This window comes from Bombus affinis, chromosome 9 (assembly GCF_024516045.1).
Source record: "Bombus affinis isolate iyBomAffi1 chromosome 9, iyBomAffi1.2, whole genome shotgun sequence".
Taxonomy (NCBI): Eukaryota; Metazoa; Arthropoda; class Insecta; order Hymenoptera; family Apidae; genus Bombus; species Bombus affinis.
In genome coordinates, this window is record NC_066352.1 from 3,519,665 (window position 1) to 3,543,221 (window position 23,557).

Here is a 23,557-nt window from a genome sequence, read left to right on the forward strand (position 1 = left end):
TGTAATGTAGGAGACTGATTATAATAGAAAAGTATAATGTATAATGTAAAAGACACGTAGATAATGTAGAAAACGTGTTTTCATACTTAACTTATGAGAAATAAAATATTTTTTAGAATCTTCTTACTTTTAATTTGAATTTGAAAATTGTCTAATATCATATAATGGTAATATGTCGATATTTAATTTCATTAAACTTAATATTTTTTATAAGCATATTTTTTACAAGTCTTATGTTATAAGCAGTGGTTTCCTATCTTTCTAATTTCATCACTCTATGGATTGTCGCTAGTGTAGTTTCTGGGCGTTAACTAAAAATGCGAGTGGCAACGACAACATACCTTCAACTTGTGATTTATGCCTTACCTCGTGACTACCTTATTGATTACTTCTGTAATCGAAATCCGAAAGTTGGTGTTCTGTTAAATGTTCAGTGGATGCGGTCGCGTTTGTAACAGTGTGATTTTTTAGTAAATTTATCTTATTCCCTTCGGTTTTACTTAAAAGTTTCGTTTCCTATAACGCTCGAAATTATTTTAACCTAACAATATCGGCTCCTATTAGAATCAAATATGGGATCGCTTTTTCGAAGCGAGCAGATGACCTTGTGTCAACTCTTTTTACAAAGTGAAGCAGCTTATGCCTGTGTCTCAGAACTCGGCGAACTTGGCCTTGTCCAATTTCGAGATGTAAGTTTTTTATTGCTGCCTTAATTATATTTCTGAGATTTCCGTATACCACTTCTGTGAAAAATGTTCAATTCTTAAATTAATGAACAATGAAAACATACACGTTGAATAAGATATTTAGCAAAGAATTAACATTTTGTTGTAATAGAAGATTATTTCTTCCAATTCTTTTGTGAAAATATCCAGACTTCAGATTTTATGTTTTAAGCATTATACTATTATGTTACCAAGAATAGCATTTACAATGCATGCCGCTTAATATAAAGAACTACAAATTTTGATATCAAAATCACAGAATTTGTATATGTGTATTGCATACATTGTATATATGAATTTATATGTCACTTTTTCTTAGAAGAAAAAAGGAAGTTGATTTAAGTGGCTTTGTGTCAATAGTGTAATATTCCCTCTTCCATGATAGGACTTTGACTAGGACTATAAAACAAGAATATATACATATTTAGAGTTTCAAGAATTATATAAATGGAGATATTATTGTATTTATTGATGTTAAAGTGTAAGATCAAGTTATTGAAGAAAGTTTATTGAAAAGCATAAAATATATTCATTTCAATAAAATGGATGTATTTCATTTTTTTGTTACTATGTCTATATATAAGTTCTAACAGAATTAAATTAAAAATTAAGTTATTTCCTTTTCTTATGAGAAAAATATTTTTGCGAAATTTTACAAAAGAATGTAAAAAGTCGAGTTCTTAAGAAGGAGCTGAAGCATGTCAGTCATGAATAACATTTTAGATAGTAGGAATAGTTATATTGTAATACAGGAATAAAAATTATATACAATTAATTTGTCATTTATTTGCATATTTGGTTATTGCTTATTAAAAATAACTGATTTAGATTCATATAGGTATGCCGATCCAGCAAATTCAGGTTGTATGTTGTAATTACAAAGATATAATTTTTTTGTAAGCATCGTATTTTTTCTGTTATTTGATAAAGTATTAATAAAATGTTTCATAAAATTTATATGTGGGAATCTTTTGCATATTTTGTTTAGTACAGTAATAAAAATAAATAAAAAGTGGACAAATACAATATTAAAAGAAAAGTCTTATAAATGATATATGTAGTACTTATGGTACATATTCTTCTTTATTAACCAATTATCGATACAGTAGGAAATCGTGGAAGGTAATTGGAATCATAAACCTGATTACATATAATATAACATAATTAACATAAGTTATTAATAATTAACAAATAAAGGTAATAATTAAAAAAAGAACAGAAAATCGGATAATTCTACATGAATAATAAGTAAAAACAATCAATGCAAATTTGTACAAAGTTTCGTTTTCGAATAAGATTTGTCTGATAAAAGACTGGGTTATAAATTATACAAATAATATAGTATTACAGCTAAAGAGTACAGTATTATAAGATTACCTGCTTATTTCTATCTATATCTATATCAATATTTGTAAATATTGACAGTGATATAATCTAAAAAAATACAGTAACTCTCTATATACTTTAATTATTTTTATTATTACGAATATTCTTGAAAGTTGATTTATCGTGTAGTGACTAATATTTCATCCTATAAATTACGTAACGTTAAGCAACAATATCATTATATTTTTTTATTTCTTGCTACAAAAATGATTATTTCGATAATATCATTTAATTGATAGGATTAGGAGATTAAAATGAGGTCAAATACAAATCCAAACGGATTATTTCGAATTAAATAGAGACATTAATTGTACAACTTTTTACATTCTACTAGACGAAATTTTTAATAATTTAAATGAAAAAGAAATTTATTGAAATATACAAGATATCTAGAAGTTATGGAACAAATTTAAGTGTGCTAATTCTTTACGTTAAAAAGATCGAAAAATCATAATTACAATCGAATTTTTTTTTTGAGTCAAAATAAATTTGATGCACACATACGAAGCTAGATATATAGATATCGCATAGATGACATAGTATAAAAACTACTAATTTTTATGACACAACTAAAATTATAACTACTTTCTTGTACCAATTACGTATTTAGTTTAAGCCTAACGAAATAACATTTGGAGTAGTTTCATATACTAATTTAATTATATGTTTTGTGCAGCTCAATCCCGATGTCAATGCCTTCCAACGAAAATTCGTTAATGAAGTGCGTCGTTGCGACGAAATGGAACGAAAGCTACGATACTTGGAAAAAGAAATCAAAAAGGACGGTATACCAATGCTCGATACTGGGGAAAATCCAGAAGCTCCGCAACCCAGGGAAATGATAGATCTCGAAGCAACGTTTGAAAAATTAGAAAATGAATTACGGGAAGTTAATCAGAATGCGGAAACTCTGAAACGTAATTTCTTGGAACTGACTGAACTAAAGCATATACTTAGGAAAACGCAGGTTTTCTTCGATGAGGTAAGCATGCCTTTTTTAAAAATTAAGCATAAAACACCGTAGCTTATAAATTATCTTAAATATGTAAGAAGTATTTTACATAGTATTGCATTTTTTCCTAACCTGCACGAGAAACAAATATATAAGTGAAACAAATATCGTTATTTATGAAGTTCACTATACATATATATATATATATATATATTATAATAATATACAGAAAGGGGCACGTAGTTTGGATTATTTCAATAATTTTGTAAATAATAACTTTTCTGGAAATTTTAATTCCAAGAGGATACATAATTTGAAGGGGACTCTATGACTACATTATTCAGTCCTTTCTAATCACTTAAACATACAACATTTCAAGCATACTTTTAATTCTTCATCAAATATATTGCTTTTAATAAAGGATATAAGTAATGTTAATTGATATTGTAAATACATGACGATTCTGTGTTCTACTACACACTGCTATGGTTAAACATTAAATGTTTAACATGTCTGAAAATGAAGCGTTCAACATGATTGAGTTTGTTTTAGCATTGCCTGCATGTCTTGTAATAAAAAGGCGTTTAATTTCAATTGAATAAACATGGATTCTTGTAATTCTTGTTCTTGTAATTTTGAAAATTACAGTGATAATAAAAAGTCATATAATGGAACATACACTCCCTGTTAAATTATGTAACAATCGTGTGAACCAATTTCCGTTGAAATCATTATTTATGAAGTTATCGAACTGTTCGCAGTAGAGTGCTTCGTCTTGTATATTTATAAGAGATTTGAATAATGAATGAAAGAAAAATGTGATGGGTAATTTTATACGATAAATTAATATGAAGGTTAAGAATAACGAAGTAACTCACGATTGAAGCTTCAATCTTCAATTGTAAATGTTTAAAAGTTCAGGCACGAAATATGTAAAATTCAGTAATTCATTAAATATCCTTGTCAATGGTGGATCCTTGTCGAATTATTGAATTTACAACGTTTTTTAACTGAACTTTTAAATATTTTTAACTAAAGCACGAAGTTCCAGTCGCAATTCTATTGTTCCCGATCTTTACTTTATTGTGTCCTATAAAACTGTTTTTTTTTTTTTTTATATTTTTCACTTGTTGCATAATACTCTGTGTATGGATGTACAATTAATCGTGAAAAATAGGGAAATTGAATGTCCTTTATAATTAACTCATAATGGGGATAGCTTAGAGTTAAAATGGGCAAATCTTACTTTTAAAAGAATGTTTTTTTAATTATTCTAACTATTCAATTAGGACATTGACGTGTGGTTCTATGTAAAAAGAATTTGGACAAAATTATCTCTAAAAAGAAGAGATAATATTTATCTAGTTATCTGTGACAATCATCAAAATTATTTTCTAAATCAAAACTGACATTCGTATATCCTATTTTTTGCAGTACATTATGCACATATAAATTCATATTATACTGTACAACTGATGTTATCAAAAAGACACATCAGATACATGATACATTAATGATACATGAGAATAAAATGAACACAACGAGTATATAGATTTTATTATCTCAATTTTTTTTTCTGTCAAGGATGTGAAAAATTATCCTTCGTCCTTTTTCTTATTACAAAACGCTTCTGGTCATTAAAACATATATATTCTAAGCTGTTTTTTAAATGCCTCTTTCCACAAAAAAATATTAATTCACTTAATGTATTTACTTCTTGACACTGAATATTTTCTTAAAAATCGATATTCTAAAATTCATATATTAGCATATTTATTTATAAAAGATTAAGCTTTATATTATACACACACACGCTTACACATTAATTAGTTACACACTTCATATAAGACCGGCAATGAGATAATTTATTTAAAAAACACCTTTTATCTTTCGACACCATATGAACAATCATGATGCTTAAACTACTACCTTTTTATTAATTTTTATAATTTATAAATTTTGTTATATACATATATATATAATTTAATTTGTCTAAATAATGTCTAGATAATATTTATAAACGTTTAGTATATTAATAAGTGGCAGTACTTTTGGTACGTATACAATTTTCTAGTATTTTAGTTCACATAAATGTAATGCTTCAACTGGTATAAATAACTCTGTGATCAAGCATAATACGTGATTACGCATTACTACAATAAATAATATATAAATGTTATATAAATTTCGCTTATATATACCGCGCGTGCGATGACAATGCTTTGATTAAGAAAAACGGTAAATGGTTATTCGTTTAATAGCCTACCATTTATTTTACTACTCAGTATTTTGAATAATTATTTATAAAGTTTGATCTATAATACAAATTGATGTTTAACTTGCTACTAGTATTGGACCATAGATAAACTTCCTTAGATAAATATCCATATAAACAAATGCTTTCATGGTAATTTTTGCTAAAAAGTTTTATGGGTACAAATGTAAGAACAAAATTAGAGAACTCATTAAATGAACGGTTCTTTAATGTATGCAATGGATTAAAGTGCATGATAACGAAGGTTGCGTAATTTGTGTTTGACATCAATATCATCTGTCGTAATTGCTTCGCAATTTTGTATAACGGAAACAAGATTGTTTTACCAAATACAAAATAATAATCATAAAAATGAAATTCTAATGCTATGGACATGAAGCTGTTTTTGTTTTGTATTACTAATGGTACTATTGAGTGATTTTAGGACTATTAATGTGTTAGTGTTGCCAACTAACCAAATTGCAGAATTGCAAAGGACACAGGTCACCGTATAAGCCCTATCTCCCTGGTCCTTTATATTCCTATTATTTTCATAAGAAATTTACGAATTTCCAACATATTTTATCATTAATTGTTTTGTTAAACGTTTATGGTTGGTTACATAACATTCATTAAAAACATGTCGAGTCGGCACGAAATTTCTGAAGTTCCCGGGATTCTTATTCTTATAAGTTTTAAAATTAAGACGCCTTATTTTATGTGTGTGTGTATATATCTATATATATGCAGGATGCCCCTGAAGTATGTTGATTGCTTCTTTAAGGAGGTTTTAGTAGAGCAAGCAAACCAAAATGAACGAATTTTTCAGTAATATAGTAATGTATTGATAAGAAGCTGTCAAATACATCAATGTTTAGCATTAGTAACATTATGTGATGTACTGTGAAACAAATGGTTTACACAGGCACAAGAGAAATTGTAAAATTCCATATAATTGCTAGTAAAACTTCTAATACATTGTAAATGTATTACTAGAAAATAATGTATTTGTGAATTAATCCAGTTTACCTACAAATCTCCTTAAAGGAGATAATCTTTCTCAGAGGAACTGTATATCTTAATAGGGTAATTAATCATTTTTAATGAAATTAACATAGAATTTTAATATAAATTATTAATTTAAAAAATACTTTTTATTGCAATTATCTGTATGATATAATTTATGATATAGCTAACTCTAACTATTAAATTTGTAATTTGTTATTTTCTTTATGTGTAATGACTTATATTGTAATCGGTTTCATTAATTTTAAAACTTAATACAAAATATATCCCATAGTCCATATATTCATAGCAATTTTATTATATATATCATTTAAAACGTAGAAAAAATTCAATTACAAAAAATATTAATTTTATATTTATTAGACCTGTTTTGTATGTACAAAATATATTGTATAATTGAAAGTACAATTACATTTTATCAACAAATAATATTCTGTTTCTGTAATAGCAATCCTCCACTTGTACATACAATAAATAGTTTAATAATGTATATTAATTTTTGGTCAGAATTTGACGATATAAGTGAATCTTTATGTAGCATTATATTGTAGGTTTCCAACTTTTAATAGATGGTATCAACTTGGTGCTTGGAATGTTGAACATTACAAACTAGCATGCATATGGGTAACTAAAGAATGACAATTTATTATATTTAAAAAGTCCAAAATAATATCCTTATCTAATAATCTTTTTGCATGAAGCATGTGAAATATTGTAAATATTACATGTATATACAGAGTGTCAATTTGAAATGTGCATGTGAAAAAATTTTATAGGCAAAAATTTCCTAATGGAAAAAGAAGGTAAACCTGTATAATTTTGCTAAAATATCTTCTTTTTCATCACAGAATGTTGAAACACAAATTTTACAGAAAAATTAAACGAGGTGCAGTTAAACAGTACATATGTATTAAAATATTTCTTATTGTTATTTATGGTTGAAAATTATTATATTCAATCTCTGTCCTTCAGATTACTTAAATATTTTTAAACATTAATAAGCTCATTCAAATAATAAATAATTTCAATAATGTAACGACGGATGTACGAATAATGTATTTTATATTTAAAATCGACATATATATGTATATAATTTTTAGCAACCTTTGTTGTTATCCAAACAATGCATTAAATGGATTAAATATTGGGGAAACGATATAATGGAAAGCAGTTTCTTCTTAATTGCAAAAGATTTAGAAAGATATACTTTTCTATAGAAAATACATTTTACACATGCAATATCGCATGTGCAAAATATAATTATATTGTTCTTTTCAAATAGAGATGTATACTTATACCTCCTGTCATTTTGTGCATAAAATAATTAAGATGATTTAAAGTAACAGCTACTACTGTTAAAGATGTCTCAATATTATTTTAGTACATTGTAAAGATTTCATATATATTTCATTTATTGTTTTCGTGCATATTATGATTTATGATCGTTTATGTATTTTATAGAATTAAATGGTATTTGAGGTATTGTGCAACATCTCGTTCATTATGCTCAGCATCGTACTGGCAGTATTCTAAATTCAATCAAATTAATGGATAAACATTATCACTTATTGATATTAATTAAATTATTAAAATATTAAATATATTAATAACGTAAATTTAAAAGATGTTATCATTATAAAGATACAGATTAAGTAACAATATTAAAATATCACTTTACTCGTTATTACTAAATCTTATATAATGATTTATATTTCCTTTGTGTATGTGGATTTTGTATATTGTATTGCGTATTTTCATTAGGTCAATTAACCCTTTCACTATTATGAACACAATGTTCGTGTTTGCTAAAATAATTTTCAGTAAATCGTGAAGAAATATTCAAGATTATTTATATAAAAATATAAAATATGTAAAAAAGGTATAAAAAATATTACATCTGTAACATTGTTAATTAGATAATTTAATATATAAATCAACAAAATTGCTATCAGAGTAATTCTTTTAAACGGAGTATGTGTATGCGTTAATAGTATGCGTTTCATACAGCCATCTGTAGAATATACATCCTGTACGAAGATCAGTACAATATGTGTCTTATACAGACATTACACGTTCCGTACAGACATAAGTTCAATAGGCTATATAAGTAGAATATGTTTTTCGACACAACGAGTCGTAGCGAAAGGGTTAAGCATTCCATCATTTTCTATGAAAATTAATGTGTACATTCGTTCGTCCTTAAAATTTCTGATGAAATTCTTTTATCATTTAGGGAAAATTGGCAGAATTGTTTGCGTTTTATGTCATCTTTTGTTGCATGTAATATAAATCTAAAATTTGTGTGATTTAAAAGTTTGCCAGAGGTTGAACATATATTTTTGTTCATACGTGTTAGGACATCTCTGGAAAAGTCATTAGGGAATTATAAACATTTTTAAGTATTTATTATCATTCCATTTGGAATCATTGATTATAAGAAATCCATATATTCAATATTTTGGTTAAAAATCAACTATTTGTAAAATTAGATAGTTTTCTTGTCCATGTACATAGATATTTCAACCTTCGTATTACTAGATATTCTATTGTAATTATTTTTATTTGTTGCAATATATAATTTGACAGCAATAGATATTAATTATTTAATAAATTAGATTCAGATTTTCGATAGACTTTTCAGAGTTTCCTATTTTGTCGTAACACCGTAACACTTAGAAATAATTTTTTTTTTTACAATAAATATCCTGTTGTGTTTTGAATTGCTATGTCGCACGAATACAAAGTTCTGACCAATTAATCGTGAAAATGTGGCTTAATTATGTTCTTTAATAAGATCAACGGTGTCCTAATACTTATGAAAGTAATGTATGTTGAATTTTTTCGGTATTTACCATGCCATGGGGTTTACATCTTATTATTTTTAGAGTTTATGAACGCGTATTGTGTAACCTTAATCTCCATTTTATAAGAGAATGTTTATATTAGTTGTTGATGCTGTTTGGTATTTTCCATCATATATTCTTGCAGTATTTCTAGAAATGCTATCGCAGAGGTCATAAAAATACTTTATTGTTAGTACAATGTTAGATTTTAATTCTTGTAGGTTTCGTATTTTCGTTATTACATATTGGCAGTCATTTGATATCGATGTTAACTGAATAAAAGTACTCATTTAAAATATCTTACGATCATCATCTTTATTATTTTACTTTGATTTTATTATTTTAATATGTATAATAAGACATACTTTCAGAGGTGTAATTATAAATATGTTTACTGAAATGATAAATTATGACATGTGCCACTAAACTATATTTAAATTTATTTATTAGAATGATTTACATAGAATACATATTTTGAGTATATAGTTCGCAATTTTTTTAAGGAGATTAAGGAGATGTTCTTGATTGATTTCAAGTATACTGTTGAACATTTTCTATTTGCTATGATTCAGTAAAATTGCTTCATCAACATCGATTAATTATTATTTTTCTTAGACAGTAAAAATAAAAAAATAATTACAAAAATAATAATACAGATGAAAATTCTTAATTCTAATTATACCATATCATTTGGTCAAGTAAAAATTAATACTACCATGACATATGGTTCTAAAGAGATTATTTTTGACACACAAAGTAACAAACTTTTTTACACATTTTAGCAAATACTATTCATCATAGCGATGAGTTCAATTTTTTTGACATCCTGTATTATATATAATATATACAAGAAGTACGAATTATTTTATATACTTAATTTTCTTTTATAAATTTTTAATTATCGATCATATTGGAGCATCCCAATTTTTATCCTATTAAAAAAAATTGAGAACCGCCATCCGTGTACAGAATGGTGAATTGAATAAGTATGTTAACAAATAGTTAAAAAGGAAAATAAAAAGAAATAACGGGAGATAGGGCAAAAGAGAGGTGACATGTGTCTGTTGCCAGGCTGAGCATGGAGGTGTCGTGTCGCAGATGGCAGACCCCAGCCGTGAGGAAGAACAAGTCACTCTCTTGGGTGAAGAGGGCCTCCGCGCTGGCGGCCAGGCTCTCAAGCTCGGGTAATTAAATGTGGTGTAAATTCGAACAATGTAGAGCGTGATGATTCGCAAAATTTCGCATAGCAAATACTAAGTACAAATACATTATGATTTATAGTGCAAATAAAATTGTATACAGAGAGTTTTATTTGTTTTTTAATATTTTCGTTAATATCTCTGTCACTTTTTATGTATCTATAAACTTCCTCTTTTTTAATAATTTTGTAATAATACGTTTCTCTCAAAATATTTTGCTTTTTTTAATTTTCATGTTTGTAAATCTTTCTTTTTTTTTAATTTGTTATTTTTTAAAGTTACTTTATAATAATCATATAATAATCATTCTTCTACTGTCTTATTAGCTTGGAGGCATATAAATAATACTGAGGATGTTGTGCACATGAATACAAGTTACTTTAAGTAAGAATTCATTGATTGTAATACTGACTTTTCTGAGAACTATTCATGTAAATGCAAGTAACGGAGATATTAAAGTAGTTAGGGTAACTTAAAAATCATGAACAACTTTAAATCGTTTCTTCTTAGACGAATAATAATATTGCAGTATATCAACTCGTAATAAATTAATGAATTATACTATAAATACTATATGTTGGCCACCTAAATCACTCCAATAATTAAATGCAATAATCATTGTGGAAGAAACATAATCTTTAATTTGAAATTTGGAAAGAAATCCTTGCGTTCTACATTTGAGACACCAGTGACTAAAAATCATATTAGTACGACATAAATGTTCTATAGATTTACCTGTGATTTAAAACTCCTACTGAATTTTTTTATTTATTTTTGAGTTTTTGGAATATAAAACGAATAGTGACCGCTACAAATGAATTATTAAATCTATGGACACATTTGTACATATATTTTAATCGAATTAGAATTTATTAATCCATAATCTGCAAATATTGCAGAGCTTTTCATCAATGTTGTCTGTGCTATTAGGCTATATATAAATCTAGATTTAAGTAGAAGGCATGATGCGTCAGTGTGTTCTGTGGTTACAGCACCTGTATACTACGGCAGACACCATAGGATCACACTATAGGAATCCCCTCAGGCAAGCTGTTATCAACCGTTATTTGCATTTGCAAATCTGTTTTGCTCAGTGTTTTTTTTTGTCTGTAGTTACCTAAAATCCTTTAGCTCAGAAAGAGCACTAATATTACAGTCGCTGAAACATTTGCTAACAATAAGTCTTATAGAGACCACAATTAAAAGCACTATTAGCTTAAGAAAATACATATAAAAATTTATTATCAGTGGCAATATTCACGTGCTTGTTAATATAGGAGCATTTATTCGTTGCTTGAAAAAAAAATGTATTGATTTATGTTAAAGTGTTACGATAACAATTAATTTATTAATTATAAACTAAGAAATAAAGAGTTATATGGTGTTGCATATTAAAATTTGAATCAATCTAAGATGGAAATAAAATAGAAATGAAAGTTTGAATGATCTAGTATGACAGAACAGACAAATCAGTATTATTTTCAGAAATATTCAATGTTAATTTTTTGACCTTATAACATTTTTATTAATTTTCTCTTAAAATAAAGTCATGACCTGATCCGGTTATCGTTCGATAAAATCATCCTGTTTATATATATGTTTAGTATGTGTGTAGTATATATATATACAGATATTAAATAATAAAAAATATATATATATGTGTGTGTGTATATATATTACGATACATTCATTTAGTTATATATGTACATGTTAAGTAATTTTAATTTAAATCTTGCACAAATTGAAATACACTATATGTAAAATTGTAAATACATCTGCACATGTATATACTATGTCATTAATAATACTAACATCGTTTAAACTCTGCAAAAAGTATTGCTTCTGCTAAATGTATAGCCAGAATATCTAATACGAAGACTTATGTTTAATCGGTGATATTTGATATCGATTTATTTAAGACTAATTCTGTATAAGATTTCATTCTTTTAACTGGTAATCAAAGGAAAGATAAAAAGCAACGAAATGTATTTATCGACTTTATTTAATATTATTTTTATAGATAAGTGCACAGCGAATTATTTTTTTCAAGCATCGAAATGTGAAATTGCCTTATTTTTACGGTTGCGTACATACAATAAAGTGAAAAAATAAGCAGCAACGCTCCTTTAATATTAAAACATTCAGGTCCGATTTAAACAAGGAATTCGTAGCAAATTTTGAATCTTAAAATCTTTTTATCGTAGGTCAATAAAACAAATAGAGAACAGAATCGTGGTAATTTCATTTTTAATATTCGAAATTAACTTTTAGGCTGACTGAGCTCATATAACATGACAATTGAATAAGACATAGCTGTACAATTTTTACTTAATTTTTATTTGAATATGTACTTCAAGTTTTACGTTTAGAAGCTTTTCTTTTCTCTATACATTATACTATTAGTTTTTACAAAGTTACTTTTTGTAATCTATTATCCCAATTAGTAAGAATTGTTTATTTGCACTGCGTAGAAATGAGAGAAAATTATAAAGATTATTGCTTTGGCGACTTTAAATGCTCTTTAAAGACAAATGCGACTGTTTGCTTAATTACATAACATTCACTTATTTATCAAAGTCCCTAATTCTAAGATGTGTGTTAAATTGTTACTGAAACAAGTTAAGTTAAAAAGTACACTATATAACAGTTGATACAGTTTGACGTTATTCACATGTAACATATGTATTTAAAAGTTGGTTAAAACACATTCAAACTGTATCGAATATTCTGGTAACGATAACAATACTGAAATAATATATGTGAGTCCGTTCATTCATTATTTATTTAGCTTCAACGTGAATAACAGTAATGATGATAGTGTGGCCATGGGTATGTATAGATGCGTGCGCTTACGCGCCTACACAAATATCAAAAAAAGAACCTTGATGGTTTCTCGTTTGAGAATTCGATTTAAAAATACGAGACTCTTAACTTTGAGTCTGGCTTGCAGCACCGTTATTTAAACATCCCAATCGATTACAGCTATTGTTGTTGGCAATAATTTAAGGTGAGTCGTAAATTCAAGTGGTACAAATTCAAATATTTATACTTCGTGATTTCAGATATGCTCAGTTTGAAATTGATATTTAAACTGTATTAAATAGATTAATCTGTTCGTTGAAAATACTCATGTAATTTCAAGTAAATATTAATGACTATGTAACAGCAATGGTTTTATAATATCATAGGTGGAACCGTGAAGTATTTTAAAATAAACGTTTAGTTGCTATTCATAATTTTCAATACTAAAGTCAATTCTGTATTTTTAATATTTTACGAAGATCGAAAAAAATGTTTAAAGTTGATATTAATAATTAGTAGATCCGTTCTATATTCTCTATATCTTTTAATAAGACTTACGGTGAAGAGCCAGAGTATAGATACTCAAGCAAAGGCAACTTACGCTGCAATGTCGTGGTGGGAAAGTTATAGCTTTATTTAAAATTTTCGTGAACACAAATAGTCATCAAATATTTGGCCAAATATTTATAAATTTACAAATGGCCAAAATATGTTTGGCCATTGTTTATATGCTTCAACAAGATTTTGTAATAACGAAAAAGCACTTTTTGTGTATAATGTTTGGTAACTTTTAACTTATTTAGTTCCTCGCCTCTAGATACAGCTTTGTTATGAGTTTCTTATTTTAGTAATATTAAGCTTCTAGAAATACGTCTGATGTTTATTATTCTATCGTAGTTGTAGTTTTTACGCTTACAGATTGCCCCACCACAGAACTGCTACATTGCCATGTCTGACATATAATATGTACTTCGTATATAGGCACATACATGGCTCTAAAAGTGAAATCTCACTTTGCTTGTCCTTCTATATTTAGACACAAAGCTCATACTGTCGCACACTTTTTGGTATGTGATTGAATTTACAACTCGTATCCCTTTAATATTCGTCTTTCATATATTTTAGAAATCTAAAATAGTAAGATCTAAATAGTAAACAAATTATATAAAATGTAAATGATATGAAGCTTATTATTTTAAAGCTCGTACGGCACGTTAAATACATACAATTATATTTAAACCAAGTTTTGAATTCGAAATGCTACAAAAGGCTTTTATTAACCGGACAGTGTAATAACAATATATAATAATGCATTGTGGTTGAATGTTAAGGATGAAAAGATCAGCAAATTCTGTAGTTTCGTTATTCAAGCAATTATTTCAGCCAAAAGCGTACAACACTAAGAATAGAATTCGTGTAATTGCAAATCGATTTAGTTTATTTAAACGACTATTTATGTATTCTCGTATATAAATGCATATATAAATGACAGTAAGTTTGGCTTTGTGGATTCCAAAAAGAAGTAGTTCCAAATAAAACATTAATTAAAATAGCCAATTTACATTTCCTATATCATAAATAATTGGAATTAATTTCATTTCATAACTTGAATCATTTTGTTTCATAAATTCATCCTTATCCCTCGATCTACAAAGCGTCTGATCAGTTATGGACGATACTACTGTATATATATATTCGCTTATCGTATATTATATGTATATATGTCGGGAAGGGGTAAACTGGTAAGTAGTAAGCTTCTGATATGTTTGTTTTGCATGATATGTATTGATTCTTATGATTATTGTTTATTCCACGAAACCTAATCTAACAGCATTTAACAGGTAACAAAAACCTTTCTTTATCCAACCAAAACAGGCAGATCACTGTATTTATGCTATTGTATTACTTGCACCGTAGGTTATAAAACTTTCTGTTCAATTTTATATCTGAATTTGCTAAATGAAAATCATAACTACAAAGGAAACTATGAAACAAAAATAGTGTATATATAAGACGACTCATTTTGATTTTTGATACCCACTTCATGATTAACTTATTTCGAAGAATATATCGAAGGGTAACCAAAATATGAGTTTTAGAGTTTAAAGAAAGATTAAAATAAACGAGAACAATGATTTCTAAAAATAAATACGTTTCTAAATAAAAGTGTTGACGTGTATAAATGTAAGATGTATGTATATTTTATCACGCCTAAATGAATTAAATTGGCATTGTGGCCGATTTCTAGAAACCTTCTAAATATATTTAGTTACAATCTAATATTACTTGAACTTTGAATGATATAACTACATAACCGAAATTATTTTCAAATTATTTATTGAATAAGAATCGTTGTGTACATGATATTTTTGTATTTCTTCTTTTTTTATTTTTGGTTGTCTTTCCCTTTCTTCTTTTCTTTTCTCTTTCTTCGTATATTCGCCCTACGACCTGGTTAATTCAATATTGAACCAACTGTTCTTAAAATTAATTCGAATGGATTTTCGAATTCGTACTACCTACGTTACGTCATAAGTAAATACATATGATGTTTCTTACAGAGTACCATCGCAAAGTGATAATCGCTAATTTTTATGAAATTTGGATATAAAATGATTTCTCAATAAAAATGATATTCACTCTTGAGGTTACGAAACCTTTTTAGCATAATATTAATCCAAACATTTTTCATTGAAGTAAAAGTTGGAAATTAGTGATTATCACTTGAAATTCCACTAGTCCTTAGGCCATAAACAAGATTTATATAAATAAGATTACATTTCGTCACCATCATAAACAACATTTTTTTTCTTTCAAGTTACTATACAGGTCTAAAAAAAGAAATATATGGACGCATGATCCATTAATATATGTATTCAGGGAGTAACAATTACAATTAAATAAACAATAAATTCCCTTTTACTCGATATTGACGATTATTCTAGAAAAAGAGAAGCAGGACCTTTTCAGAGCTCAGAATGGTATAGGAAGAGTAATTTATTTACAAAAACGTTTTCAGATTTCATGAGAATTAACTTTATTTTTTTTTTCTCTTCACATTTCCCACAAGTGTCGTAAAATTCTAATAAATAAAAATCATCTAATAAATACACGTAAGAATAGTTTACTACCTAATTTGACATAGTGCCATTGAAGACAACAATTTACATTTACACAATTGAATACCTCATTGTGACAATAGAAAAGCAATAAAATATTATTTATTATCTCAAGCGCACTATTATCATAAATATTTGCTTTTCTATTTATTTGATGTCTCGCGGTTTAATGATACGACTGCGTTGAATTAACGAGGTCATTTTGTATTGATGGTGAATTAATAATTGATATTTAGCATAATTGATATTAACAGCTTCAATATATAATGTAACACTGTATAGTAATTCATATTTAGTTGAAAATATAACCGATTTAAGATATCTTTGTAACCTTAAAAATACTTCCTCTGGTCTTATTATAGAAGCAGTTACTATACATATCTCGCAATTTACTGGTACCCACCACTACAGACAAAGAAATTGAAATTAATCTTTATGGTAGAATACACTACTAAAGTACACTACTAAGTAGAATGTATATTATGCTAAAAATCGGTCGTTATACTCTTTAACAATTATGTTACTTTATTCCTTATACAAGGGGAATAGGCTCGGAAATATTGATGTAATATATGATATGATATGATAATGATTTATATAATATGATCAATATGATATTCATTTGAAGCGTAACATTATTATTAAAAAATGTATCGCGTGGTGAAAGAAATTATATTGTCTAAAACTGAACACATTCGATCTATCGCTTACTAATTGTAAGAAATATTAGTGCCTATTGCTGCTTCAAAACAATTCCTTTTCTATTTCTGCAAAATTGGAACCAGTAAATTTCCTAAAATACGAGCCATTAAAGATATCTTTAATCTTATTCCTGCGTGTGTAAAACGTAAGGGAACTTACGCAACAACAATATGGCGTTGGAGCATTATAGTGATGTCTAGTGTGCTAATGTGGTTGTGTCTTGTCTGTTGTGTCGTCAGCAAGAGCACGCAGGCTTGAATCCTACCGAGTCCATGACACGTGCATTGATTAGTGATGATAATATCGCCCGCCAGACTGCCCTTGGTCCTGTCCAACTGGGGTACGTACTCCTACTAGTAAATCCTTCCCATATCGTTATTATATCCTTCTAAATTCATTCAGTACGATTATATTAATAATTTTATCATTTTTAGAAACTTTTATATCTAGCACCGTTTTTATCACAGAGTTTCCAATTGTATCTAGCAAATTTTAAACGGCTGTTTGATCCGTATAAGGTGTGCAGGATGAAGTCAGGGTGGGTGGTATGCAAACGATGAATAAACCGAAAATATGGAATAAAATGTTTTCTTGAACTCACATTCGATTCATCGAACGTGAACCACAATGATTGAAAATATCATAATAAACAGTAATTGCAAATTTTTTAACAATTCTGTACATAAACTTTTTCAAAACTGCAGAGGATTTACACTGTATTTTGAATAATTAAATTCGCTATCAAGATTGTCATTCCTCGAAGAGTAGCAAACTATATATAAAAAAACTTCTGTATTTTTTACTTTCGAGTCATTTTTATACATAGAATTCCTACCTGCCCGGATCATCCTGTATGTCGCAACCTAAACAACTTAAACATAATATCGTAAATGTTTTTGTTACTTTTGAAGTCGTGAAAAGAAAATTGCTTACCAATAACATCAAAGAAATGAGAGTAAAATTATATAGAAGATGCTTATTAAAAGTTCAGATTGTTTTAGCCACATTAAACATTTTTAAATAGCCAATAAATTTAGATATGTTATAGCGACTTGACGAGTAACAGGAATATTTAATTGTGCAAATGGGACATTTTCTGTAATAGGCAAATGTAATTTGGTCAATTTTGCTCATGCATATACAAAATAATTATGGTCAGCATTTCCAGTTTCTGCAAAATCGTAAGAATTATAGAAACATTTGTTAATAATGATTTTATAGCTTTCAAGGAATTTTTACTATAACTTTAACAACTTTATGATGGTTTGAGTGTCTTTTTATGTGTGTGTGTGTAGACGAGTTCTGCAATATGCATATACACTGTTTACGTAAATTCAACATGATTATGATCCAAAGTATCTTATTTCTTTTTTTCATCGTACATTTGCAAAGTATATAATATAATTGTTGATACAAAAAAGCAACCATAAAATAATATTGAAAAATATGAATTGAAGTACAAAACAGATGATCGTTGAAAAATAAATCGATTTTCACGTGATGAATCAAATAAACTTGCACACTGTAATTTTTATACATGTGTGTTTATATGTTTACAGGATAAGTCATTTTTTATACCGAAATCTTTTTCATTTTATTCTTTAGAATTGTTTTAACCCATCAAATAATTTTTTAAATATTTGAGTTTGATCGGAGAATAAAAACATATACACTCCTAATATTTTACATATAAAATTTTATGCATTTTATCAATACTTGTAAAAAGACTTTCAGCCATCTACAAATAAGAATCATCCATAGAGCTTATACATAAAACTTACTATTTTTCTTTAACACGATACCACTAAAAAATAGTTTTTGCATGTGAAGTATTCTACATTCTATTGTTTTATACTTCTCGAAATAAAACAACTTTCTTTACTATAATAGATTTCTGTCCCTTTTTTTAACAAAACACACTTTCTATACTCCCATAATGTAGTATTCAATTTTATCATTTCAATCATATGCATGTTGTTTTATTTCAACAGTATATACACACGTCTAATTAGATTAAAGTTTAAATGATCATATTAAAACTTAATATGCAAACTAATCCTAATTTATTCAATAATATTATAATAAACGCTTACTAAAAGTCACCGCTATAAGACATATTCTTTCTTTCTTTTCGAATATTGTCCGTGGTTATCACTTTTCATTTGGATGCACCAAACTTCTTTATTTTGAAATTTTAAGCACATACAACATTGGATAAGATTATGAGCCATTCGTTTAGTACGTTTTCATTGAACATATGCTACTATTGTTGTTGCTATCATTCTTATTACAATCATTCCCATTATTATCGTCATTCCTTCATCATGATGACATTATTATCACTATCATCATCATTTTTGTTGTTATTTTTATTAACATTATATATACATGTATACATAATGCGTTTATTGAATTTTATTGTACTTGAAAATTATGATATATTCATATATGATGAATCAAGCAACGTTTATGACTAAAAAGAACCATGGCTACAAAGATCATCATTCTTCAACAATAATAAGGTTAAGTAACAATTAATGAATTTAAGATATAAAAATATATAAACGATACAGGTTGAAAGTATAATATCTATAACGTAGTATATTAACCTTGGAAACTCATATAACTTGAGCGATATATGGCGGCATACGATATATGCATATACAAACGATTTTCAATGTAAATCGTTGATGTACATTATTATTACGTTCATGTTAAATTTAAGGTGTTTTAAAATATTTATACATACGCACAAACATACGTGTATAGTGTATATGTATAATTAATGGTATCATGTCTTTATTTTCATTCATTTACAATTTTTCCGTGATACGCGTATCTTACTAAAATTATTCTTTAAATAGATTCGTGGCAGGAGTTATCCTACGAGAACGTATTCCAGCATTTGAACGTATGCTCTGGCGAGCATGCCGTGGTAATGTATTTCTGCGTCAAGCAGAGATTGAAACCCCTCTGGAAGATCCTTCAACGGTAGGTCTTCTCCTCTACGTCCTTATGATATCGATCGTTTTTAAAGATTTTTTAGTAAATGTAAAAATGTATTTAAAAAAATATATTGTTATGCTTTTTTAGGGAGATCAAGTTTTTAAGTCTGTATTCATCATATTCTTCCAAGGAGATCAATTGAAAACTCGAGTTAAAAAGATTTGCGAAGGATTTAGAGCTACTTTATATCCTTGTCCCGAAGCACCCGCTGATCGTCGTGAGATGGCTATGGGAGTTATGACTCGAATTGAAGATTTAAATACAGTCAGTTACTTCCTTTTTTTTAATAATAAAAATATGCCAGAATTAGCGCGATATTTGTGAAAACATTGTTTATGATCTCGCTGTTTATCTTGATTACAATAGATGATCAATGTATTCTCTATATAGACTTCTATACAATTATACAATTTTAATTAGAGCGAAATTTTACGCTATATTGTTACTCTACAATTCTCCTTTCATTTTTATTAAACATTCTATTTACTTATCATCTCACATTTGGTGATACATATGAAGATATTTCTGAAATTATGCGGAATAATCAGAATACTATATATATATATATATTAATTTATATTTGTGTTATGAAAATTAATCATATCTCTCTCTACTATAATTCGATATAGGTTCTTGGACAAACTCAAGATCATCGACATCGTGTCCTAGTAGCCGCTGCAAAAAATATTAAAAATTGGTTTGTGAAAGTTCGCAAAATCAAAGCAATCTATCATACTTTAAATTTATTTAATTTGGATGTTACGCAAAAGTGTCTAATCGCTGAATGTTGGGTTCCTGTACTAGACATTGAAACAATACAATTAGCATTGCGTCGTGGAACTGTAATTATTTATATATTTTTTAAATAATGTCATATTGTCATTTTTAACTGAAAATTTCATAGAAATATATATTTTAGGAACGAAGTGGGAGTTCTGTACCACCGATTTTAAATCGTATGGCAACGTTTGAAGATCCGCCTACTTATAATCGGACCAATAAATTTACCAAAGGTTTCCAAGCTCTGGTAGATGCATATGGAGTAGCTTCTTACAGAGAAATGAATCCATCTCCTTATACTATTATAACATTTCCATTCTTATTTGCTGTTATGTTTGGTGATACTGGGCATGGCTTAATTATGTTTCTCTTTGGTGGATGGATGGTATTAAAAGAAAAACCATTGGCTGCAAAGAAATCTGATAATGAAATTTGGAATATCTTCTTTGGTGGCCGATATATCATTTTTCTAATGGGCTTATTTTCAATGTATACTGGACTTATATACAATGACATATTTTCTAAATCATTAAATATCTTTGGGTCATATTGGAGAATCAATTATAATATCTCAACGATAGTCACAAATAAGGAGTTGCAATTAAATCCTAGTGATACGGAACAATATTTACAAATTCCATATCCTCTAGGAATGGATCCTGTGTGGCAATTAGCAGAGAATAAAATTATTTTTCTAAATTCATACAAAATGAAAATATCTATCATTTTTGGAGTCATACATATGTTGTTTGGTGTGATAATTGGTCTATGGAACCATATGTATTTCAGGAGACAGCTGAGCATAGTTTGTGAATTTGTCCCTCAGATTATTTTCCTAGTATTTCTTTTCCTTTACATGGTATTGCTTATGTTTATTAAATGGATTAGCTATGGTCCTAATAGCGATAGTAAGTAATATGTTATATGTAATACAAACATATACTATAATATTATTATATTATGATACTTATTATTATTTTTAGACACAGATCCAGCACATGGACCTTTCTGTGCACCATCAGTATTAATTACATTTATTAACATGGTATTATTCAAGCCTGGTACTGCACCAGCCAAAGAATGTAGCCCCTGGATGTACAGCGGGCAAAATGGATTCCAATCGTTCCTCGTTGTAGTAGCTGTTCTTTGCATTCCATGGATGTTATTGGCAAAACCTGTTTCAATGATGTATAATAGAAAGAAACAACATTATCAGGTTACATTTCAAATTCATCATAAGTATTTTAAATTCGTGTCTTGTATAATACATATAGATAAACTTTTCTTTTGTTCTCCCTTCTTTATATATTAGTTAAACAATCACGGTACAGAAAATGGTGACATAGAAGGTGCTGTTGATGCTATACAACCAGTAAGTGGAATTCCTCAAGGAGGTCACAAAGAAGAAGAGGAGGATATGAGTGAAGTATTTATTCATCAGGGTATTCATACCATTGAATACGTTCTTGGTAGTGTATCTCACACAGCATCCTATCTTCGTTTATGGGCCTTATCTCTTGCCCATGCACGTAAGTTTAAAAATTAATACGTTTATTGTTCCATAATTTATAGCAGATATATTTTACTAGACATTTATTGATTATATATAGAATTATCAGAGGTATTGTGGAACATGGTAATGAGAAATGGATTAACTCAAGAAGGTTGGTCAGGAGGTATCATTTTATGGGCTGTATTTGCATTTTGGGCTGTTTTAACTGTCGGCATTCTAGTTCTTATGGAAGGCTTATCAGCTTTCTTACATACACTTCGACTTCATTGGTATGTTGAAAAAAATGATCGTTATATTTAAGAAATTTCTATGTTACTATACTATATTATACTTTAAGGATAATATAGAATACAAACTGCCTTTTTAAATAAAATACATGTTTTTCTGACTAAAAATTTCATACTTTATTATAGGGTCGAATTTCAAAGCAAATTTTATGCTGGACAAGGATATGGCTTCCAACCATTTTCGTTTGAAATTATTTTAGATGCAGCCCAATCTACTACAGAAGATTAAAGTATATTGCTTCGCAATACAAAGTTTCACTTACTCCATATACTATCAGTGGACTTGTTCTTCATAAGTATAGAAAACATAAAAGTAATAATATTATGACATTTTCATGTCAATAGAATTCTAACAAGTCTCTAAAGTGTTATCATGTTAATATTATGTTTAAATAAATTAAATAATTTTTATTCTGTAATCATGTTTCAAAATTTATTTAACGTACTATTTCAATTATATGCAACAATAATTAAATTTATATTTAATCATATTTGTTCATTACACAATTAAAGATTGCTTGGAATGTTATAATTCTTCAAAGAAACTTTCACTAGACGACGCTTATGGAATTTACAAAGATATAAATGGTATAAGATATAACTGGATCTGAGGTAAAAAAAGCAACTATAATTATATGCATATCGTGTATTTAGCCATTATTATAATTGTACACATATATGTCATAAATTGTAACTTATATCATTTTATTATTGCATTCCTATCTGTTACGTAATAAAAAATGAACACTATAAAAGCTTTGTATTTAGTTTATTCAAATAATATTTTCAGTACTTTGTAAATACATTACAATACACATACGCGTATACATAGATGTATAACATAACGAAATGTCTGTATATGTATTGACACAGCTGCTATTATCAGCAGATTTCTTATACTGAATTCATATTAACAATTTACAATTGATTGTATATCACTTTCTATTCACATCTATTAGATTC

The 23,557-nt window shown here is 27.6% G+C and overlaps 1 protein-coding gene across 4 annotated transcripts; it reads left to right on the plus strand.

Moving 5' to 3' along the window:
* The first annotated feature begins 312 nt into the window (after positions 1–312).
* Positions 313–23,349, plus strand: LOC126920450 (V-type proton ATPase 116 kDa subunit a 1). 4 transcript variants are annotated; one of them, XM_050730815.1, is made up of 11 exons: positions 313–689; positions 2,788–3,093; positions 10,258–10,370; positions 19,873–19,999; positions 20,102–20,278; positions 20,644–20,856; positions 20,934–21,702; positions 21,778–22,010; positions 22,107–22,323; positions 22,405–22,576; positions 22,721–23,349. In XM_050730815.1, exons 1-11 carry the CDS (start codon positions 573–575, stop codon positions 22,821–22,823), a joined length of 2,547 nt encoding a protein of 848 aa, XP_050586772.1. In that variant the 5' UTR covers positions 313–572; the 3' UTR covers positions 22,824–23,349. The 4 variants fall into 4 exon arrangements, with proteins under 4 accessions (XP_050586772.1, XP_050586774.1, XP_050586775.1 ...); XM_050730817.1 differs by having other exon boundaries at positions 10,285–10,370; XM_050730818.1 differs by lacking the exon at positions 10,258–10,370 and adding an exon at positions 11,378–11,430.
* The last annotated feature ends 208 nt before the right edge of the window (positions 23,350–23,557 follow it).

Bases quoted from the DNA above. Each gene is read 5' to 3' on its own strand.
- LOC126920450 (XM_050730815.1), top strand. From the start codon at position 573: ATGGGATCGCTTTTTCGAAGCGAGCAGATGACCTTGTGTCAACTCTTT. The intron at 690-2,787 runs GTAAGTTTTTTA...TGTTTTGTGCAG, and splicing joins GCCTTGTCCAATTTCGAGAT to CTCAATCCCGATGTCAATGC. The intron at 20,857-20,933 runs GTAATTATTTAT...TATATATTTTAG, and splicing joins TAGCATTGCGTCGTGGAACT to GAACGAAGTGGGAGTTCTGT.